The sequence below is a fragment of the Apodemus sylvaticus genome, chromosome X (assembly GCF_947179515.1).
Source record: "Apodemus sylvaticus chromosome X, mApoSyl1.1, whole genome shotgun sequence".
Lineage (NCBI taxonomy): Eukaryota > Metazoa > Chordata > Mammalia > Rodentia > Muridae > Apodemus > Apodemus sylvaticus.
The window spans coordinates 62,187,349-62,206,734 of NC_067495.1; the positions used below are offsets into that span (position 1 = coordinate 62,187,349).

At 50.1% G+C, this 19,386-nt stretch overlaps 1 protein-coding gene across 6 annotated transcripts; it reads right to left on the reverse strand.

The window, feature by feature from the left end:
- Window positions 1-1,256: 1,256 nt before the first annotated feature.
- Window positions 1,257-18,563, reverse strand: Zmym3 (zinc finger MYM-type containing 3). 6 transcript variants are annotated; one of them, XM_052170756.1, is made up of 25 exons: window positions 18,529-18,563; window positions 16,464-17,146; window positions 15,490-15,533; window positions 15,119-15,191; window positions 14,379-14,673; window positions 13,974-14,151; window positions 13,420-13,638; window positions 12,979-13,129; window positions 12,655-12,770; window positions 12,408-12,494; window positions 12,137-12,287; window positions 11,731-11,903; window positions 11,366-11,531; window positions 10,431-10,528; window positions 10,193-10,349; window positions 9,853-9,965; window positions 9,550-9,724; window positions 9,227-9,373; window positions 8,147-8,250; window positions 7,461-7,629; window positions 6,930-7,081; window positions 6,281-6,395; window positions 4,783-5,037; window positions 2,786-2,900; window positions 1,257-2,678 (listed from the first exon to the last, which is right to left on the reverse strand). In XM_052170756.1, the coding sequence occupies exons 2-25, from the start codon at window positions 17,131-17,133 to the stop codon at window positions 2,486-2,488; spliced, it is 4,116 nt and encodes a 1,371-aa protein (XP_052026716.1). In that variant the 5' UTR covers window positions 17,134-17,146; window positions 18,529-18,563; the 3' UTR covers window positions 1,257-2,485. The 6 variants fall into 6 exon arrangements, with proteins under 6 accessions (XP_052026716.1, XP_052026715.1, XP_052026717.1 ...); XM_052170755.1 differs by lacking the exon at window positions 18,529-18,563 and adding an exon at window positions 18,352-18,408; XM_052170757.1 differs by lacking the exon at window positions 18,529-18,563 and adding an exon at window positions 17,892-18,054 and having other exon boundaries at window positions 15,119-15,185.
- Between the last annotated feature and the right edge of the window lie 823 nt (window positions 18,564-19,386).

Genomic DNA, 19,386 nt, shown 5'->3' on the forward strand with positions numbered 1-19,386 from the left:
AGGAGTCAAGGCCAGAGAGAATCAGTGGATTCTAACCTTTGACCGAGGCTCTAGGGATCACCTTGAAGTCCTCCTGCTTTGTGTTTATATAGAATTACTCTTAACTAAAGGGCCTAAAATTGCACGTAATGTTTTCCCTTCCTCCTCCCCCCCAAATTATTTTTAATCCATGTTTATCCTCCCCATCCTTGCTGCCCTTGGGAAAGTACACAGTATCTTAGACATACTCCTTGTATCCATTTACAGACTTTCAGGCCTTCCCTGTATCCTTTCATTGTTCTAGGGAATCTTCTTGAACAGATCTGAGCCTGACACTCCTTAGTTGGGGAAAAAAAAAAGCCCAGCTTTGCACTCCTACCTCTAAACCTGTGGTTTCCCAATCTCTCTTTTTGTCTTTGAGGCCCAGGACAAATGATACCTCCCGAGTGAACTCCACGCCTCACTCTAGTCTTGAAAGGAGGTCTGGAGCCTTATTTATTTCATTTAGCTTGTACTAATTATGTTTGTTGGTCCACTAGACTGGAAGCCTACTGGATAAAGGTAACAGATTTAATCAAATTTTTTATTATTATTTCAAACAGGGTTTCTCTGAGTAGCCCTGGCTATCCTGTAATTCACTCTGTAGATCAGGCTGGTCTTGAATTCAAGAGATTGGCCCGCTTGCCTCCCAAGTGCTAAAATTAAAGTATCATCACCACCCAGCCGATGTCTTTCTTGAAACACCTATGTAATCTAAGTCCTTAAACTAAGTGATAGCTATCTCAGTTTTTGGTTTTGTTTGTTGAGACAGAGTCTCATGTAGCCTAGGCTGTTCTCAAACTTTCTATGTAACTAAAGATGACCTTGAGAGAATGCCGGGATACCAGACTTGTCCTCAGTTTTATGTGTTGCTAAGGACTGGATCCAGGACTTCAAACACTCCACCACTGAACTACATCTCCAGCCCCTGTCCCCATTTCATGACATGGTTTTACATAACCTAGGTTGGCTTTGAACTCCACATGTAGCCAAGGATGACTGAATTCCTAATTTCCTGCCTCTACCTCCCAACTTCTGGGATTATAGACTTAAGCAACTCTAGCTCAATAAATGACTTGAAAAGTATTTTTTTCTGATGTATCTGAAAATATATGATAAGAGGACCAACTTTCTGATGTTCAATGGAGTAAGAATTATCCTCAAGGATGCACAGTGCTCTTTCTCTCCTCTTCTACTCTCCAACGCCAGGTCTCCCTTCCCCCAGAGAGAGCAAAGGACAATTTTAACTCTTTATTTGAAACAATTCCAGAGACAAGTTAGTTGTGACAACAGTTTCTCACTACAACACAAGGGTGGGCATGGCTCACTGAAGGAACAGGCCAGGCACCTCAGTACAATATATACATTTTAACAGTGGCTAAACTGATGACAGTTATAAAAACACAAAAAGAAGGCTGGGGAACAGCAAAGCCAACAGGGAAAGAACTGGGTGCTCCCTCTGCCAGACACTAACCTTTCTGGGTTAGCCCATGAAGGTAAGATGGGGAAGAGAAGATGTAGGCAGGAACCCACAGCTCCTCACCTATCTTTTGACCATAAACCCCATCCTGGATGGCCTAGGACCCCATATTGTGGGCCTGGTTCCAATAGCAGGGGGATAAAACATTGGGGAACCCAGCCCCAAGTCAAGTGCGAAGGTCATTTTTGTCTTGGGAGCTCTGTTCATGGGACTAAAGGGAGGCAGTTACAGAGGGGCTAAGCAGGTTGACACCGTGGTTTGTGCCACCTTAGGATGGCGGAGAGAAACAAGCACATAAACAAAGGGGACAGGGACCATCTGCACAATAGGAGTCTGCTCTCCAGACTGAGTTATTCTCTGCCTTTGAGGAAAAGAAAGCATGTGGAACCCTTGAGAAAGTGTAGCACCGAGTGGTGCTGGAAGGGTCAGTCAGGTAAGGGACATGGGAGTGAAGGGTGCCAACAATCATTTCTCTCAGGAGGGATAAGAGTGTCTGAGCTCTGTGCTTTAGGTAAATGGTCCCCTCACTTTCAGACCTCTCAGACAAGACCCTTTCACATGGTACAGGGGAAGAGGAAAGAGAGAGGAAAGGCAGAGAAGGCAGCTGGGTTCTTCCCTAGGTCAGACCTAAGAGCATAGGGCTTCACCTACATAGATGTAGGTCACGAAATCCAAAGCCAACAGGATCACCAGAGCTATCATCACTCCATCAGAGTCAGGCCCTAGCAGAAAGGGTTTACAGAAACAAAATGGGCTACCAGGTTCACACCCATCACTGGGGGACTAGCCCCTGAGTACACTGGGGCCCCATGATTATCAAGTGGTATGAAAGAAGGTTAAAGGCAAGGGGTTCCTGGGAAAGGCAGGGAAGGAGAGAATAGAAGGAACCAGTCAGGGCCCTTCAGAATGAATAGCATTGTTTCTTGGGCCAGTTACCCCACAGGACAGACACTGATGTGATAGATGGATACAAGGTACCACAAGGGTTTAGTCTAGGTCTTCTTCCCCAGGACGACCAAGCTCCTCATAAATCTCACGCACAGCTAGAATGCGATTGAGCATGCTCTCCAACATGCTCCGATCCATGGGAATCACAGAATACCAGAGAGGTGACTCGGCAATGCAGGAGCGCTCAGGTTGCAGATAGAATACATCATTTCGAGTCCGGAGGCTTTCAGGACTATAAGAGTGGAGATGGGAATGAGAAGATAGACATCAGTAGCACTAAGGCAAAGCAGGCCTCTTAGGTCCACATGGCAAGTCATTCTTATACACTCACCAACTCACCATTTTGAGAGATAGAACTCATAGAACTTGACGGGGCAGCGGAGGGGATTCATGCGATTCTCACGCTGCTCTAAGATAGTTTCATCTTCTCTCTTTCGTTTTCCAGGGCCTGTGTCTACAGTGGGGAGAAATGACCCAGACTCATTAGAACACAGGCCCAATGAGTCACCTCCCAAACCACAGTCAAAGACACTGAGATAAGGCTGCAGGATCACCAAATACAGCTTCATAAAGAAATAAAGAAAGAATAGTGAAAGGCTGGGAGTGTGGCTAGGTGGAAGGGTGGTTGCCTAGCACAGACAAGGCTCTGGGTTCTATCTCCATTGTTATAAAAGAAACAAGGGAAAGAAAGGAGGTAAGGAAAGCGGAAGTTGCTAGCCTTTCCATACTAACCAAACATCTTATATGTGTATTCTTCTGTGGCGCTCCCCAGTTCTTCCTGCCCAAGTGTTTATACACTCACTCCCAAGGTGATATATTAAAGAGGTGATCTCAGAAGGTAGACAAAATAATTGGTAAATTATTTTGACAAATCATTTAACAAATTATTAGATTTGTTGTAATTATTTAACAAATTATTAGATTTGTTAAAATGATAGCCACAGGTCTGGAGAGATGGTTCAGTGGTTAAAAGCACTGACTGTTCTTCCAGAGGTCCTGAGTTCAATTCCCAGTAACCACATGGTGACTCACAATCATCTGTAATGGGATCTGATGCTCTCTTCTGGTGTGTCTAAAGACAGCTACAGTGTACTTATAATAAACAAACAAACAAACAAACAAACAAACAAGCAAATCTTTATGCTGGGCGGTGATGGCGCACGCCTTTAATCCTAGCATTTGGGAGGCAGAGGCAGGCAGATTTCTGAGTTCAAGACCAGCCTGGTCTACAGAGTGAGTTCCAGGACAGCCAGGGCTATACAGAGAAACCCTGTCTCAGAAGCAAGCAAGCAAACAAACAAACAAAATGAAAATTTCTCATGAAAATGCATATATACACACAAACACACATACACTTAAAAAACCAAAGATGGCCACAACCATCTCAGGTTAAATAGAGGCCCATAGAAGGGACCTGGCAAATCACAGGTCAGAATTCCAGAGCCAAAGAGAATGGGAACCAAAATGTCGTTTCTTTTGCTTCCTCTGTATAGTTTTTTTTAAAAAGATTTATTTATTATCATATGTATGCACACTGCAGCTGTTCTCAGACACGCCAGAAGAGAATGTCAGATCTCAGTACGGATGGTTGTGAGCCACCATGTGATTGCTGGGATTTGAACTCAGAACCTTCAGAAAAGTAGTCAGTGCTCTTAACCACTGAGCCATCTCTCCAACCCCCTCTGTACAGTTTTTATTTGATTGTTATTTTTGTGGGCACGTGTGAGTTCCTGTTTGTGTCGTAAGTATACAAATGTGGAAGCATTTGGTGCCTTCGGCTATCCTCTTTACTGCATGCTGATAACAGTCTGTCACTGAGCCTGGAGCTCACCAACTAGCTGGGTGATGAGCTCTGGGAACACTGCCTGTCTCCACCCTGCCTGCTCTAGATCTAGGTTACAGACAGAGGCCACCATGCCCAGGTTCACTTGGGGGCTAAGGCTGCAAACTCAGGGGCTCACAGCTATGTGGCTCCAACATGTGTTTTACTGACTGAGTCTTGCTTCCAGTCCTTGGGATGCAGGTTTTGAATTATGAAAAGTTTTTTATTCACTCTCAACACTCCCTGACGACCAGACACAGCGTACAGCTTACTACCTGCTCACCCTCATTCTCTCAAAAGGAGGCAAGCAAACAAATTGCCTAGAAATGATGAAGGTGAGAAACAGGCAGATAACTGCCCTCCTATCATGAAACAGCCAGCCAGTGTCTATCAGAAGACCTGTTTTCATCTTTTCTGCAAATGCAGAAGGACACAAGTGGCAAAGCAGGAGTATGGCGGGAATGCCATGAAAACGAACATGTACAAAAAGCAAAGGAAGGGGATAGCCTCATACCTCGGCCTTTCCTCTGTCGAACTGGGGCATAGTAGCGGATGCTCACCACCTTTGTGGTGCCCCGAGGCGTGGTGCACTTGCGAGACTGCCGTACCACATTAGTGAAAGAGAGCTGCATGTGCTCCTCAGCTGTCTGCAGTCCAAAAAACTTAGTGTTGAAGAACATGAGGGTGTTGAGGAGGACAAAGGGAGAATAAACCCCCAGTTGCTTGCACTCCCAGAGGTGTTCTTCCTCCACACGGGAGAATACAGTATCTGTGATGGACAAAGAGAAAAAACACAGGGCGTCGGCTTCCCAAAGCCACCTGAGTTCCTAACATACATACACTTAACTGTGGGCTTCTTACTGCATATAAATCCTGGCACCTGACCTACACAGAAGGACTAGGAAATCTGAGGCTGGGGGTGTTGAGACAGGGTTTTTCTGTGTGACCTTGCCTGTCCTGGAACTGGGCATTTTTATATACTTTTCACCTCCATGTGACACTTCTCTGACCACCTCTAAGTCCTAAGCAGGTAGACACGAAGCTTAGAATCCCCACATCTTGCTTTCCTTTTTTAATCAACTTATCACCGAAACCTGGACTATTTCTGGTCCCAGAGATAAGTCTAAAGATCTGAGTCTTTTTTTTTTTCTCTTTTTCTTTTTAAGAAAAGATTTCCCTGCCGGGCAGTGGTGGCACACGCCTTTAATCCCAGCACTTGAGAGGCAGAGGCAGGAGGATTTCTGAGTTCGAGGCCAGCCTGGTCTACAGAGCAAGTTTCAGGATAGCGAGGGCTACCCAGAGAAACTCTGACTTGAAAAACAACAACAAAAGAAAAGAAAAGAAAAGAAAAGAAAAGAAAGAAAAGAAAGAAAGAAAGAGAAAAAAGAAAGAAAGGAAGATTTCCCTGAGGTAGCTCAGGCTAGCCTTGAACTTGAGATCTTGTCTCAGTCTCCCAAGTAGCCTGAACTATAGGCACAAATTATTGCTCCTGGATAAGATGAAGTCTTGGCCCTCTCCTTATCTTCCCTTTTAGTGTTCCTATCAAAAAACAAAAAACAAAAACAAAATATGGTTTCCCTATGTTGCTCTGCCTGGTCTGGAACCTACTATGTAGACTAGGCTAGCCTCAAACTCAAAGTGATCCAACTGCCTCTGCCTCCCAAGTGCTGGGATTAAATGCATAAACCACCAAGTCCATCCAACACATGTTCTTTTCTTTAAAATATGGCAATATCTTAGTATATAGTCCAGGCTGGCCAAGAACTCACAATTCTGCCTCAGCCTCCTTGGTGCTAGGATTCTAGGCATGTATCACCACAGTGGTTCTCCTCCTCATGCCCAAGGGCAAGGACTCTGGCTCCATTAGCCTGAAACCCTGAGGCATGCAGGTACATGCTCCTACCCTTGAACCCTTAGAGAAGAGTAACAGGACAGCCAGTACAGGACTCTTGCAGTGGTGTGTTGGAAGGAGGGAAGAGAGGGAGAAGGGATTGCTAAGTTCTGCCCCTTACTGTTGGGGAGGAGTGTGGGCTGCCAGGTACTCAGAGACTTGTTGAGTTCTTGAACGAAAGTCAAGTAGTAAAGGTCCGTGAAAATGTTCACCATTCGGTTATTTTCCAGCAAATACTAAAGAAAGAAAAACAGACATACATAAAGCCAGGCTGTAGGTCCTAGACCCCAGGACCTAGAGGAAAGAGCACGGTGATGAAACCTGCAGTCACGGTCCTTGATAATTAAAAGGGTGCGAACCAGCTGCTTGAGAAGATGACCCGGAGTGCTCTCCCTCAGGTGTTTCTACATTGCTCATGCACTGATGCTTTGCTGAGAGAGGCAGAGGCTTGGAGCTGGTCCTCACAAGCTCAGATACCCTTATCAAGTCCTAACTGCTAACCTCTCCTGGGCAGAGCTAAACACTAACTACGCAAGAAACTCAGCCCCCACATCCTTCCTCAAAACACGATCCAAGGGTGACCTGGATGACCCGGATAGCAATCAGCAGTGATGGAGGTCATTGGTGTCTATTTGTCATAGAAAATTCAAGCCAGCTGCCTCTTCAGGGTCAGAGACAAGTGACAAGGAGGAATAGCTTAGAAACAGTTCCAGTACAATCCTGCACACTATGGAAAGCGAGAGAAAAATCAGGTGGTGTGCGAGAGTTACCTGCTGAATGCCAAGACACAGGTAGTAGATACTGTCAGGTTCATATCGTTCACCATTGGGTCGAGTAATTTCTCTCACAAACTGGGCCAGCCCATAGTTGAGCTCAGCAGCTGAGCAGGCAAGGATATCCTCCTTGATACGCATGGGTTTGGCTGCAGTGACATGAAGTAGAGGACAGGGTTAAGAAAAGCTTGTTTGGAGAATTTCACTTAGTTCCACCAACAACCCTTCAGTTATAACTAGCTCCTGAAAAAAAAAAAAAAAGAATCACTGGGGGATGGGAAAACCAGGAAAGGGGATAACTTTTGAAATGTAAATAAAGAAAATATCTAATAAGAAATGAATTACAAAAGGAATCCTCAGCCTTGGACTGAGACAGGTTCTCCCTTTAGTCTACAACTGTTAGCTGTCTTTACTGGATGGGGAAGCTGTAAGGAATCACACCCTTCCTACTCCTAGATATCATCAGCTGATCCTAGCTATAGACCCTTTTCTTTCCCTCTCTGTGCCCTCTTCCTCCCAAGTACTTACGGCCAAAGCGTAGCTCATCACCTTTGCTGGTCTCTCCATTGGCGTATTTTGACTGTACCCAGCACTTCCAAGCATTGACACCGTATGAATAGTTGAGACCAGTACAACTAGGCTGGCTGCTCAGAGAGTCCCTGGAACAGCTTTCAGAAAGCATCAGCCTCTTCTGACCCTGGAAAGGAAGAGGAAAGGTGACAGAGCCAAGCCAGGGCGGCATGGCAGCTAATCAGGCTAACACCGGCACTGGGGAGCACTGGGGAGCACTGGTATAAGAACAGAAGGCGGCCGGGCAGTGGAGGCGCACGCCTTTAATCCCAGCACTTGGGAGGCAGAGGCAGGCAGATTTCTGAGTTCGAGGCCAGCCTGGTCTAGAGTGAGTTCCAGGACAGCCAGGGCTATACAGAGAAACCCTGTCTCGAAAATACCAAATCCAAAAAACCAAAATAAAAATAAAAATAAATAAAAACAAAACAAAACAAAAAACTCAGAAGGCTTCCAAGGTAGAGAGCCCAACAAGAACTTTGATGATCTTGTTTACTGAGAGAAAAGCAAACTTTGGTGTCTAGGTCTCAGGACTTCTAGTGTTAGAGAGAGGCGGCCAGGGAAGGTCACATTAAGCTTTCTTGTGCGGCTCAGAGAGCAGCCCTACCCCTTCAGCTATCCGTTTATATAGTAACCCCAGTTCTCACCTTCCTCATGGCTCTAGGAAGGTCCTGTTCAGTAGATACATCCTCAGGCCCTACAAGGCCACAATCAAAGAGGAAGTCTACACTTGGATTAATGTCCAAAGGATCTAATAGAAGGGGCAGAAAGAAGAAATTAACTTCTTTAGGTCTCAACTCTGATGTCCTCCTATCCCATCCTTGCTACTTGCTCATTCAACTCAAGAGGAACCACTTGGTTGGCCTCATTGAACTCAATAGGAAGCAGTAAAGCAATATGAAAGACAGAGACATGCCAGACACAAGCTACATATGGTGGCACAGGACTTTCTGGGCCACAGAAGGAGTTCAAAGCCAAGCTGGGCAGCTCAGACCCTCTCTCAAAATAAAAAGCAAAAACTAGGGTTGGGATAGAGCTCAGTAGTAGAGTTTGCCTAACATATATAGGGCCCTAGTTTTAATTCCTACAAACCTAAGCAATATGAATATACTTTACATGACTGAACTGGACACATAAAAATGGTGACAGACAATGGGGACAAGGGAGGTGGCTCAGTTGATAAAGTGCTTGCCACGCCAGCATGAGGCCCTGAGTTTGATGCCACAGGAGAAGCCAGGCATGGTAGCATGCACTTGAAATTGCAGCAGAGACAAGGACAAGTGTACCCCTGGGGCTGGCTGACCAGCCAGTCTCGCCTACTTGGCAAGTTCCGGGGTAGTGACAGACCCGTACACACATGAACATCCACAAATCCCCACACAGTCACACACAACTAAGAATAAATGAGAAAGGCTAGGGCATGTAGCTTACTATACATGAGGCCCTGGGTTCAACCTCCAGAACCATATAAAGTAGGAATGGTAGTCCACACCTAAAATCCAGGCAGGAGGATCAGAAATTCAACGTCATCCTCAGCTATAGAGTAAGGTTGAGGATAGCCTGAGCTATATGAGACTCTACCTCAAAAAATTTAAACAAAACAATAACAAGAATATCCTGTCTTAATGAGTATGGCTTAGAGTCATACTCAGGGTCACAAGAAACACTTCTTTCCTAATGGTGCAAATGCTACAATATTCAGTGGGCATGCCTTAAACCCTACTTACTCTTGGGGAAATCAGCCTCCAAGTCTTGCCCAGGCTCATCTAAGACATTAGCCATCTTAACAGCCATGGCCAGGACATCATCCCGAGCTGTCCCAAACAGGTCACAGTCTTCCAGAAGTCCCTCTGCACTCTGGTTGCTCACAAGATCTGGGAGGCAGAGAAGTCAGCTCAGTCACTGTACCTCTTGTCCAATCCCCACACAGGCTTTCAGGGGCTGATCCCAGGCACCCCCACTTAGCACCAAGACCACACCCACACCCACACCCTCCTAGGCAGATGGACTGGAAGCACTGTTTCCACCATCACCACTATCTACTGCATACCACAAAGATCAGAGGAGGCCTTGTCTAACTCTTCCGCCTCTGCAATCATTTCTGCCATGGCCAGGATGTCAGCCTCCAGGGGGTTGGAAGGGATCTTCACCTTCAACTCCTCAATGGTCTCCACGATCTTCTCTGTGCTCTCCAAGGTAGTGGGCAAGAACATGGGCACAGGCACCTGGAGGCACAAATCCCAACTAAATGCCAGTGGATAAGGTACCAGCTTATGAGACAGCCAGAGAGGGTAGGTCTCAATCCTAGAAGGGTAAAGGAGGAGGGCCGGTCGGGAAGAGCATGGACAGTTACCGGGATAGGCATTGAGAAAGGCACCGGGACTTTCTGGCAGTATAGATGCATAGGCACTGGCACAAATATGGGCACTGGGATGGGCAGCACAATCACTTGCGGCTTCCACTCTTCTGCAGACAAGAGAAGTCTTGTTAGCACCCTTTCTAGATGTGTGACATCTGACCTAGGACCTGATGCTCATTTGTTATCCCCCAAAGCTCTAAACATGGGTTCAGTATCACAAAACCGACAAAGAGCGAGCTGCCGAAGGAACACCCTGGTCCAGATCCTGGACCTCAGGCTGGAGGCTCAGGCGGTAGGAAGACAGGCTGTGGAATAGGGGGACCATGGCACTCACCTGTCTGACTCCCTTTGGACTTGGTTTCCACCTTGCAGGAGACTCCCCGGTTCTGCATCAGCGGCTTACACATGGCAGCTTTGTTTTTTCGGGGTGTTGCTGGGGGTGGTGGGGGTGGCGGGGTGGACATACTTGGAGCCACTCTCTTCACAGGGATCTACAGCATCAAAGGAGTGTTAGTTCTGTCGATTGCAGTCCCCTCCTCTGAGACAACCCTCCCTCTTGGCTTTTGTCTGACCTTGCCCAAATTCCCATTATCCTCTGGGGTCCTCACTGTGTTGCTGTTTTCCACTTTGGTTTGAGAGGCTGTCTGGGGCTTTGACTCAGAAGACTGACCTGTAGAAACAAACAAATGCTCTTCCTGGAGGAACTGTCTGCCTCACCATTTTTTTTCTAGGAGTGCTTTATGAAAGAGCACATTAAAGAGAAATAGGAGTCCGGCGGTGGTGGCACATGCCTGTAATCCCAGCACTTGGGAGGCAGAGGCAGGTGGATTTCTGAGTTCGAGGCCAGCCTGGTCTACAGAGTGAGTTCCAGGACAGCCAGGGCTATACAGAGAAACCCTGTCTCAAAAAAAAAAAAACCAAATTCAAAAAAAACCAAGAGAATGCAGGGAGGGGAGGGGAGGGGAGGGAGGGAGGGAGGGAGGGAGGGAGAGGAAGTCTAGGATTTCTCTTCCTTCCTACCCCAGGTATAGTCTTCTCTGGGCCCCAGAAACAATATCTAAGAAGATTCTCTGCTTCTGACTACCAAAAAGAATGAAAGCCTCCATTTAGAAAGCAATACTACCATCTCCTGCCCCTCACTTTCTACCTTCTATTTAGACAGCCTTCAGCAGTTAAGTGTGCGTACAATGACTGATGTGCAAGGCTAACATTCTTGAAGTGGTCTCTGTGTCACTAATGATAAAGCTTAGTTTTCTCTGAAAACTAACCACATCCACTACAAGTCCCATCCTATCTGGGTACACCTTAAACTATATATCCTTGCAGAGAACCAGCAGATTCTCACTCCAAGAAGATTTAAACAAGAATACCCAAAAGGACCCAAAAGGAGCATAATACCAGGCACTCTGGCCAGGGTAATTAATTGCAAACTGTGAACGAAAGGGCTTGACCCAAAATTAGAAGAGCCCAGGCCAGTTCTAGCAGTGGAGCACTGCCCCAGACTCACTGTTCAGGAGGCTTTCCGGCCCACTCTGGGTATCCAAGTTGGGTTGGTTCTGCTGACTGTAGAAGCGCAGCAGACACTGTTGGTTGCAGAAATGACGGATTTGCCCACGCCAGTGGATGGTCTCCAGCAGCTTTCCCTGGCGCTTACAGGCATGGCACCGGGCAGCCTGAGGACAGTGAGAGAATGATCAGACCTGCCTCTTGAAAATGTGCTGGACCCTCTTCTCTGATAAGCCATGTTTCTCTCTTTGGAGACCGGCTTAGAGATTGGCGAGGTCAGCTCCCCTCCCTGGAGAGCTGGCGCTGATGCCCGTACAGCAGTCCATACCCCTGCCGCCTTCTTTCTGACATGTCGACGCTCCTTACCTTGCAGTACCATAAGAGGTACTTGGTCTTACAGTCCTCACTGCAGAAGTCCCAGGTGCTGCCATCCAGTTGCTCGGTGACTCCACGCTGACAGGTTTGGGAGCAGTAAGTACAAGTGATGCAGCACAAACCCAGCTTCTTAGTAAAATCTTGCTTGTACAGCAGCACACAGCCTAGAAAGGAGAGAACAGGAAAGAGAGCCCAGAGACAGTCACTCACGGTGTCAGACCTCGTCTTTCCAAAGTGCTACATCTGAACCCTCAAAACAGTCCTGTGCCTAAAGCCTTAACATAAATGCGGTAGAGCATCCTGACAAGGCCCTACTTTACGCCCTGCCTTCTAGGCCTTGCTCCTTTCTTCACTGTCCTAGGAGACAGGGGCCTTGGTGCCTAGCTCGCTCCCTTACCTTCACTGCAGAAGCTTTTCTCTACCCCACTGAATCGAAGTTTCTCATGCAGGAGCTTTTCCTGCCGGCAGTGATCACACTGGGATACCACACCCCGAAGCCGCTTGAAGTCCTCACAGCAATCACGGCAGCAGAACTGGAAGACCTGGTCCTGAGGTGGAAACACAGGGCAGGGAGGGCAGAGCTACCACATCTGCGCCTGATAGGCACAACTTGAGAAGACCTCTTCAAACATGTGGCAAGATGTAGGTGGGGCCGGGGGGAGTCTTACCTGCCACTCCAAGACCTCAGGCTTGCCACTGAAGAGGCTATGGCAGTAGTGACAGCTCAGGTGAATGCCCCCCTCAGGGCTAGTACGCTGGAGGGAAGGAAGACAGATAAGGGGGCAAGATGTGTGCAGTGCTGGAGGAGAGGGGAGGCCAAGCTTGCTCTTTGCTCTACCCAGGTCTACCTATCCCAGTTCTCCTACCCTTTCCCTGCTGCCACTCCCTTTATCCCTGGTCCAGGGTCTGGAGTACCTGGAACTTGGTCCAGCAGCTGGGGCTGCAGAACTGGTAGACTGTGCGATCAACTTTGTTGTAGTAACAAGGGTCAGAGAGGCTGCGGCGGCAGAAGCTGCAGGGTCGGGGAGGGCCTGGGGCATAGGAAGAAAGAGAGAAAGAAAGAGAAAAGAGGAAGAGAGAGCACATAGAAGGTGTAAGGTAGGGCAGAGATGAATAGCAAGTCCACGGGAAGCTGTGGCTGGGGCCAAGGTGGGGCAGCAGAAATTACTCTACAAGAGGGAACACGGGAGGTAGAAAGAGGACCAGCAGGGACCTCAGAGGAGAGGGCTTTGCACCTACCAGTGAGCCCTGCCTGCTTCACTTTGTAAGAAGTGGTACAGCACAGGGAACAGAACAAGCTGGTCTTGCCATTACGATCCACATGTGATAGCATCTCAAAGTTCTTACACAGGGTCTTGCACCAGACACATGGGTACACACGTGTGTTTTTCTGTGAGGATGGGGAAGGAGAGGCTGAGGCTGGATTTGTCCCTTCACTTTTATTTTTAAAATTTTTTTAAACATGAAATAGTTCAGGCATACAAAAAAGTATAATGATGATATAACAAAGACCTGTGTGTCCACCAGCCAGCTTCAAAAATAAAACATAACAGATACAATTGAAACCCCCTTTATTTGTTTTATTTTTCCCAGCCCTCGACCCTTCAGGCACCTTTATTTATCACCCAAGAACCACACCCCCTTCCATAGCCCTCTAATGCACTACTCCCTCGGCCCCACCTTCTTGTACGCCCCCAAGCACGCTGTGTTGCAAAACCGCTTTTGTTGGCCATCATGGAACAGGAGCTCTGGGCCAAGGCCCCCAGGCCTGGCATAGATGTAAGCCCCACACTGGTCACAACAGTTGGTTTTCAGTCCCTTGTTGGCTCGGAATTTGGAGAAGCAAGAATCGCTGCAGAGTCGATGCACCACGCTGCCATTGCTGACCTCATGTAGAACCTGCCACACATACATATACACACCCTGAGCTGAGGCCAGGTCACCGCAGCCACCCACCCTAGTCAATGCAAGGACAGGACTCCCACCTCACCCTAGACCTTTACAGCAGACAATGGGCCTAGGACCCCCCCAACCTGTGCTTCAGGCTGTGGACTTGATGACGAGATCCTGAGAGGTAAGAAGGTCAGCCGCATACATCCTGGGAGGAGCTCTACCCTTGAATTTGCCCCCTCATATTAGCTACCTTTTCCACCCAAATCCCCTTCGCCAAGAGTTCAGCCCCTGCAGCTCAAGAAGCAGAGGGGCGGGTCAGAGCCTGTGGTGAGTACCCTCACCTCTCCAGTCTTCTGGCATATGCTGCAGCGAGTGGCATCGGCAGGATCCCCAGACTGGGGGATTGGACGCTGCTGCTGGGCCTCATAGAGAGACAGGCAGACAGATGTGCAGAACTCATGGAAGGAGCCTCCTGGACCAGTCTGTACCACAACTGAATCCTTGGTGTTCCAGATCTCCCTGGAGGTGGGAAGAGGTTTGAGTAATCAAGGACCACCCTCTTATTCCAGCAGTAACCCCTGCACTCCCTAGGATTCCTAGGAATGACCAGAGAGTCAAATACTCTAACCACTTCCCTAAAATTGACCCTATCATATCCCTCCTGCTTGCTTTTGCCAACAGATTCTCTCTCACCCATAACTCCCTCCCCTAGTCCCTGCCCCGCCCACCCTAAGATCTGAACGCACTTCTTGCAGAAGGTACAGGTCTTTCTGCCCAAAGGCTTCTTGGAGAAAGTAGTGAGACAAGATGAAGAACAGAAGAGCTGAGGCAACCCCTTGCGCTGATAGGCCGTCTGCCCCTTCTGCAGTGGTGTCCGGCAATGTGCACAAGACATCTTGGTGCCCATTGAAGAGCGCCCAGCCCTTTGTGCCATACTTGAGCGCAGGGACATTCGAGGAGAGCGCCGGGGCCGGAATGGCACAAAGTCCTCATCATTGGGATCATCTACCATGGCATCAGAATCCTCATCTGACACTGGAACTGTGGGAGTAGGCGGGGCAGTGAGAAAAGACCACCAGAACAGATCTCCAGCCATTTGATGATCAGAGCCACAGTAAGTTCAATACTGATCCTGGGGTCTCTGGTACTCCCCTCTTGTTCTGGCCTTTATATTTCCTCCCCGTGACCCTGGCTCTTAAGCTACTCATGAATATTCTACAATATTCAGGAGAGGAAGAGGGATTCTAAGAGAGAAAACTGGGGACAGGGTCAGCATAGTTGAAACTTACTATTCTTACTGTTCTTGTTTTCAATTTTCCCCCACTACCTCTTGGTTCCCATGCCAACCCACAGCAGAGACAGGCACTTCTCTTTCTGCAGAGAGGAACTACAGGAGCCAGAAGACCGGTGCCAGTGCCCTAATCCCACCTTTGGCTCTGCTCTGCACCCGGAATGCCCAGGTCCCGCTTCCTCAAGTCCCACTTACTGCTCTCAGTCGAGTCCACAACCTCAGGCTTCGGGGGTTCTGCTCTTCTAACGCGCTCACTTCTCTTCTGTACCTTGGAAAGAGGGGTGGGGAGGGGAAGCTGACACTAGTGGCAGGCTAACTTGAGTACGAGGTTTGGGGCGGGCACAGGAGCTGAAAGGTGAGGTGAGAGACTTGGGACCCTTGGCCCAGCGCTAAAGAGAAGGGGGGATGGGAGCTGGCCCGAACTTTAACAATCAGTAGACACAAGAGTTTCCCTTCTCTGACTTTCCTGACAGCACCTCCCCCCAACAGCTGGGAGGAGAATGAAGGTTCTGCCCTTCTTAGAGCTATGGGGGGAACTAGACTCTTTCCAATCCTCTTCCCCTCACCCTCTCAGGCGGCTTCTCAAGCTCCTTCCCAGTCAGGCCATCTCCTGCAAAGGAAGCAAGAAGGCAGCCTAAACCTCGAGCCTACCCAGGGCCAACCCCACCTCCATCCCTGGGGAAGAACTTACCCAAAACTGAATGGCAAAACTCAGTGCCTGTGGCTTCTAGCCCTTTCAGGGTTACCTTAGACTTGGTACTACGGTGAACATGGGGAGGGTGTGTGTGCAGCTATTCTCCATGAGATAAATGCATTATCTCACCCTTCCAATCATTTCTGTCCCACTGTGCATGAAGAATTTATATCTTAATGTAACCATTTAAAGGGAGCAAGAATGGGAAAACCCATCAATGTATGGGTAGATTCCTCTGGACGCCGGTGATACATAAGATATATCAGTTTATATATTTGAAGACCCTTGTCACAGGGCTAGAGGAAGGATACCACTAGGTAGATTAAGGGAGAAACTAGAGCTTCAGGTCTAGATTGCCCCTCCCCTATCAGAGATGCAATCCTAGATCCTGCCTCTCTACCATTACCCTGAAATCAGTATGCTGTTGGGGGCTTCAGAGAGCAGTTACCATCCATCAATCCCAGAAACTCCACTCCCATTTAGAATCAAACAGCTGGAAAAATCATAGAGCCTAGAAGCCTGCTATTTTCCTTCAGATCCTGAAGGAAGGACCCTGGTACTAGAAAGCCATTGGTCTATGGGCAGGGGAGCCTCAGCCGTCGGTCAGTCCATCCGTCCATCCCCATCCCACCCCCGCATACTACCCATTCATCCTGCACAGCCCTCCAGTCCTCCCACCCGCTTTCCATAATCTTCACCACACCCCACTCCTTCAGCACACAGAGCCCTGCTTTAATCTTCCCAGCCTCCTGCCCCCTCCTCCTCCACTTCTCAAAGCACACAGCCAGCCCTCCTTACCACCACCCTTTCTTTCCCCAGCCCCCTCCAAACGATTAGGCAACCTACCTGGCAAAGAAGGATGTGCAGCAGGGTTAGATACCCCAGGTTTGGTCTGAGAACTGTTGATTCCATCCCCCAGAGTCTCTCCCACTGAAGGGCTAGGGGGTGCATTTGGGCTCTGTGGCTGCCCTCGGGCATGCTCCTCCTCCTGCCCAGGGGAGCCCCTTCTCCTTGTAGCTAGGGGGGGTATCTCCTCCTCTTCAATATGAGGAGACTCCAGGATTATTGGAGAATCTGGAGCCAAAGGTTCTAGTAGCCCCTCAGGTGAAGGGGGGCTGGCCCCAGCCCCTGGATCAGGTGGCATCACCTCAGGGGTCTGGCACCCTGGTCCAGGCTCTAGGGTCTGCTCCCCCGAATCCCATGCAAGGGTCCCCTCAGGACCATGGTCCACCTCTGGGGGAGAAGGGGCTTTATAGAGTAGCCCCCCCAGCCCCAGTAGCTCAGTGGCTCCATCCAGGACTACTCCAGGGTCCTTCTCCAGGCCAGAAGGAGTATCAAGCAGGTCCAGGGCTCCAGAGGATGGAGACGGACCTGGGGGGGCCCATCCTCGAGTTGGGGCAGTCTGAGATTCCAGCAGATCCTCTCCAAATTCCATGTCTACTGGAAGGTCTCCAGCCAGGGGCTTCTCTGGCAGGGTCAATGGGTCAAATGGACTGGGGAAATCACTGGGGTCCATGGCTGGGTATGGGCTGCAGATCGGAAGAGGGGGCAGTAGAGGTGGTCTTAGCCTGAATTTCTTATGTAGGCTGTGGGACACACCCCATCCGTCATCCACTTGGATTTTTCATTAGCAGCCGCCCCCCACAGCCGATAGGCATTTCCACAGGCTTCGGTCTCAGTGTCCACTCCCCCCCAATACAGCGCCCTCTGTGGGGAGTGGCGTTCCCTGCCCTGGCCCCGTGCCCACACTCGCCAGGCAGTTGGTCTCTAACCCGCCCGACACCCCCACCGAGACTCGTAGCTCCTTCCTCCCTACCTCTCACACACCCCCCACCGCAGACTGAACGCCCCCTCAGATTCCCCGTGGCTGCCGCAGCTAGACGCCTTTCCCGCTCCAGCAACCTCAGTCCCTGGTCCCTTCTCACTCTCCAAAAGCCCCCCAGGTCTCCAGTCTACCCATCCTGTCCAGCCCCACCGCCCCTCCCGGCGGAGCCCCGTCCTCTCTACAGCCCTTCCCCGCCCCCACAAACTGCTCTCCCTAAGCATTCCCCCCCCCCACCCCGCTCAGTTACCTTTCAGGGTGCACCACTTCCTCAGCCCCGTCCCCCTTTCCTACTGCACCCCAAGACGTTCCCTTCTCCTGTTGCCCACCCCCCACCTCTGGCATTTACAGGAAGACATTTTGGAGCTACGATTCCTCCTTAAACCCCCCTCCCGGCTACTGCAAGATCCCGCCTGCAGGCTCGGTTCGGCTTGAACAGACCCGACCCCTACCTGAGGCAGGGTTAGAGTAACCGCTACAAGCCTAGAACTGCAGACGGCACGGCCCCGCGCTCCTTCTCCACCTCCCTCCCTAGCAGCCGGGACAGGGGTCGCGGCCCCTTTAAATGGCAGCGCCGCTTGCAGCGCTGAGCGCTCTGCACCAGGCAGGCGGGCGGTGCCAGCGACCAATCCCATTGGCTGGCTGGAGGAGGGGGCTCGCGAGACAGCGCCGGCCCCCGGCGCGAGACTCCCAGCCCAGTGGCCGCCTGGAAATTGCGGAGTGGAGTGCCATCACTGGGGATGGAGCTTGAGCCCCCGCCCGGGGCCCCGTTAGTTGAGGAAAAGATAGCCTCTGGAGCTTTGGAGCCCGCCCCCGGGGAAGGCGGCGCCCCTTTTCCACCGAAGGGCCTAGTACACTCAATACACAAAAAAATCAAGAAAAAACCCACATCTACGCACCTGCTTTCCTTACCTGGCTCAAGAGTCTGGCCCCGTCACACCCGTGCCCGCCCTATCTCCAGAGCCCACTGTACCCGTGATCCCCTCCTCTCATTCAAATGGTTCCCGGTCCCCTCCCCCTCCCCGTGTCTCTCCGCTTCCCACTCGTGTTCCTCCCCCCCCCCCCGCGTCCCCCCTCAGCACTCCCTACCTACGCCATGCAGCAGACGCTTGCCAAGATTACCCTCCCCCATCCCCACCTCTCCGGGGCCCGCCCCCTGGGCGACTGTTGGGGTAGTGACAGCGAAGAATGGGGGGGGGAGGCAAAGACCCAACCCTCAAGTGCCCCTCCTCCCCTTGTCTGCAACCTCAGCCCCCCCCCCACCTGTCTAAGAGTCGTAGTTATGGGGTGTCTTAAGCTTACCCTTGCCAGTTAAATGGTTCTGGCTTAGTGACAACGCCTATGCAGTAATGGTTACTGCCTGGTGACCCCCCCCCCAAAGCAGGTTCTGCAAGGCTGCACCCCCCTCTTCCTCCGTGGCCTTCAGCTAAGTTCTGGGATCATTTCACTGAATCCTCCTATAGGAGCTTGAATTTTTTCTTGAATAGTTTTCCTCACCAGAAGCCCCCCACCAACCCACCCACTTGCACAACACACACACACACACACACATACGCACACACGGGCGAGCGAGCGTGCGCGTACACACACACACACACACACACACACCCTGTCCTTCCCTCTCCCCTCTTTTTCTGTTCTTGTCTGTCTCTCCCTCACAGTCTCTGCGTCTCTGCCTCCTGAGAGCCCTGGGAGCACTCAAACACAGCCTCCAGGGAGCTTACTTGACCGTGGGCGTGGCAACGATGAAGGCTTGAGAAGTAGGGTAGGGGTAGGGGTCACTAACGCTAGGTCTACTGACTTAAAAGGCTAGGTGCCACAGTTCATTCCCGGGCCTCCCTCGTGATAGAACACTTCACAATCCCTCTCTCCACATTCCCAGGATAGTTCCTAAGGGCTGCCCAGCACTTACCGACTTAGATACTAGAAACTCAGGCAAGACGCCGG

What these genes read in the sequence shown, in the direction of transcription:
- Zmym3 (XM_052170756.1), bottom strand. Translation starts at nt 17,133, where the DNA reads ATGGACCCCAGTGATTTCCCCAGTCCATTTGACCCATTGACCCTGCCA. An exon ending in GAAGCAGGCAGGGCTCACTG is followed by an intron (nt 12,771 to 12,978) that starts GTAGGTGCAAAG and finishes CCTATGCCCCAG; the next exon opens with GCCCTCCCCGACCCTGCAGC. An exon ending in CTTTCTCAATGCCTATCCCG is followed by an intron (nt 9,725 to 9,852) that starts GTAACTGTCCAT and finishes TTGTGCCTCCAG; the next exon opens with GTGCCTGTGCCCATGTTCTT.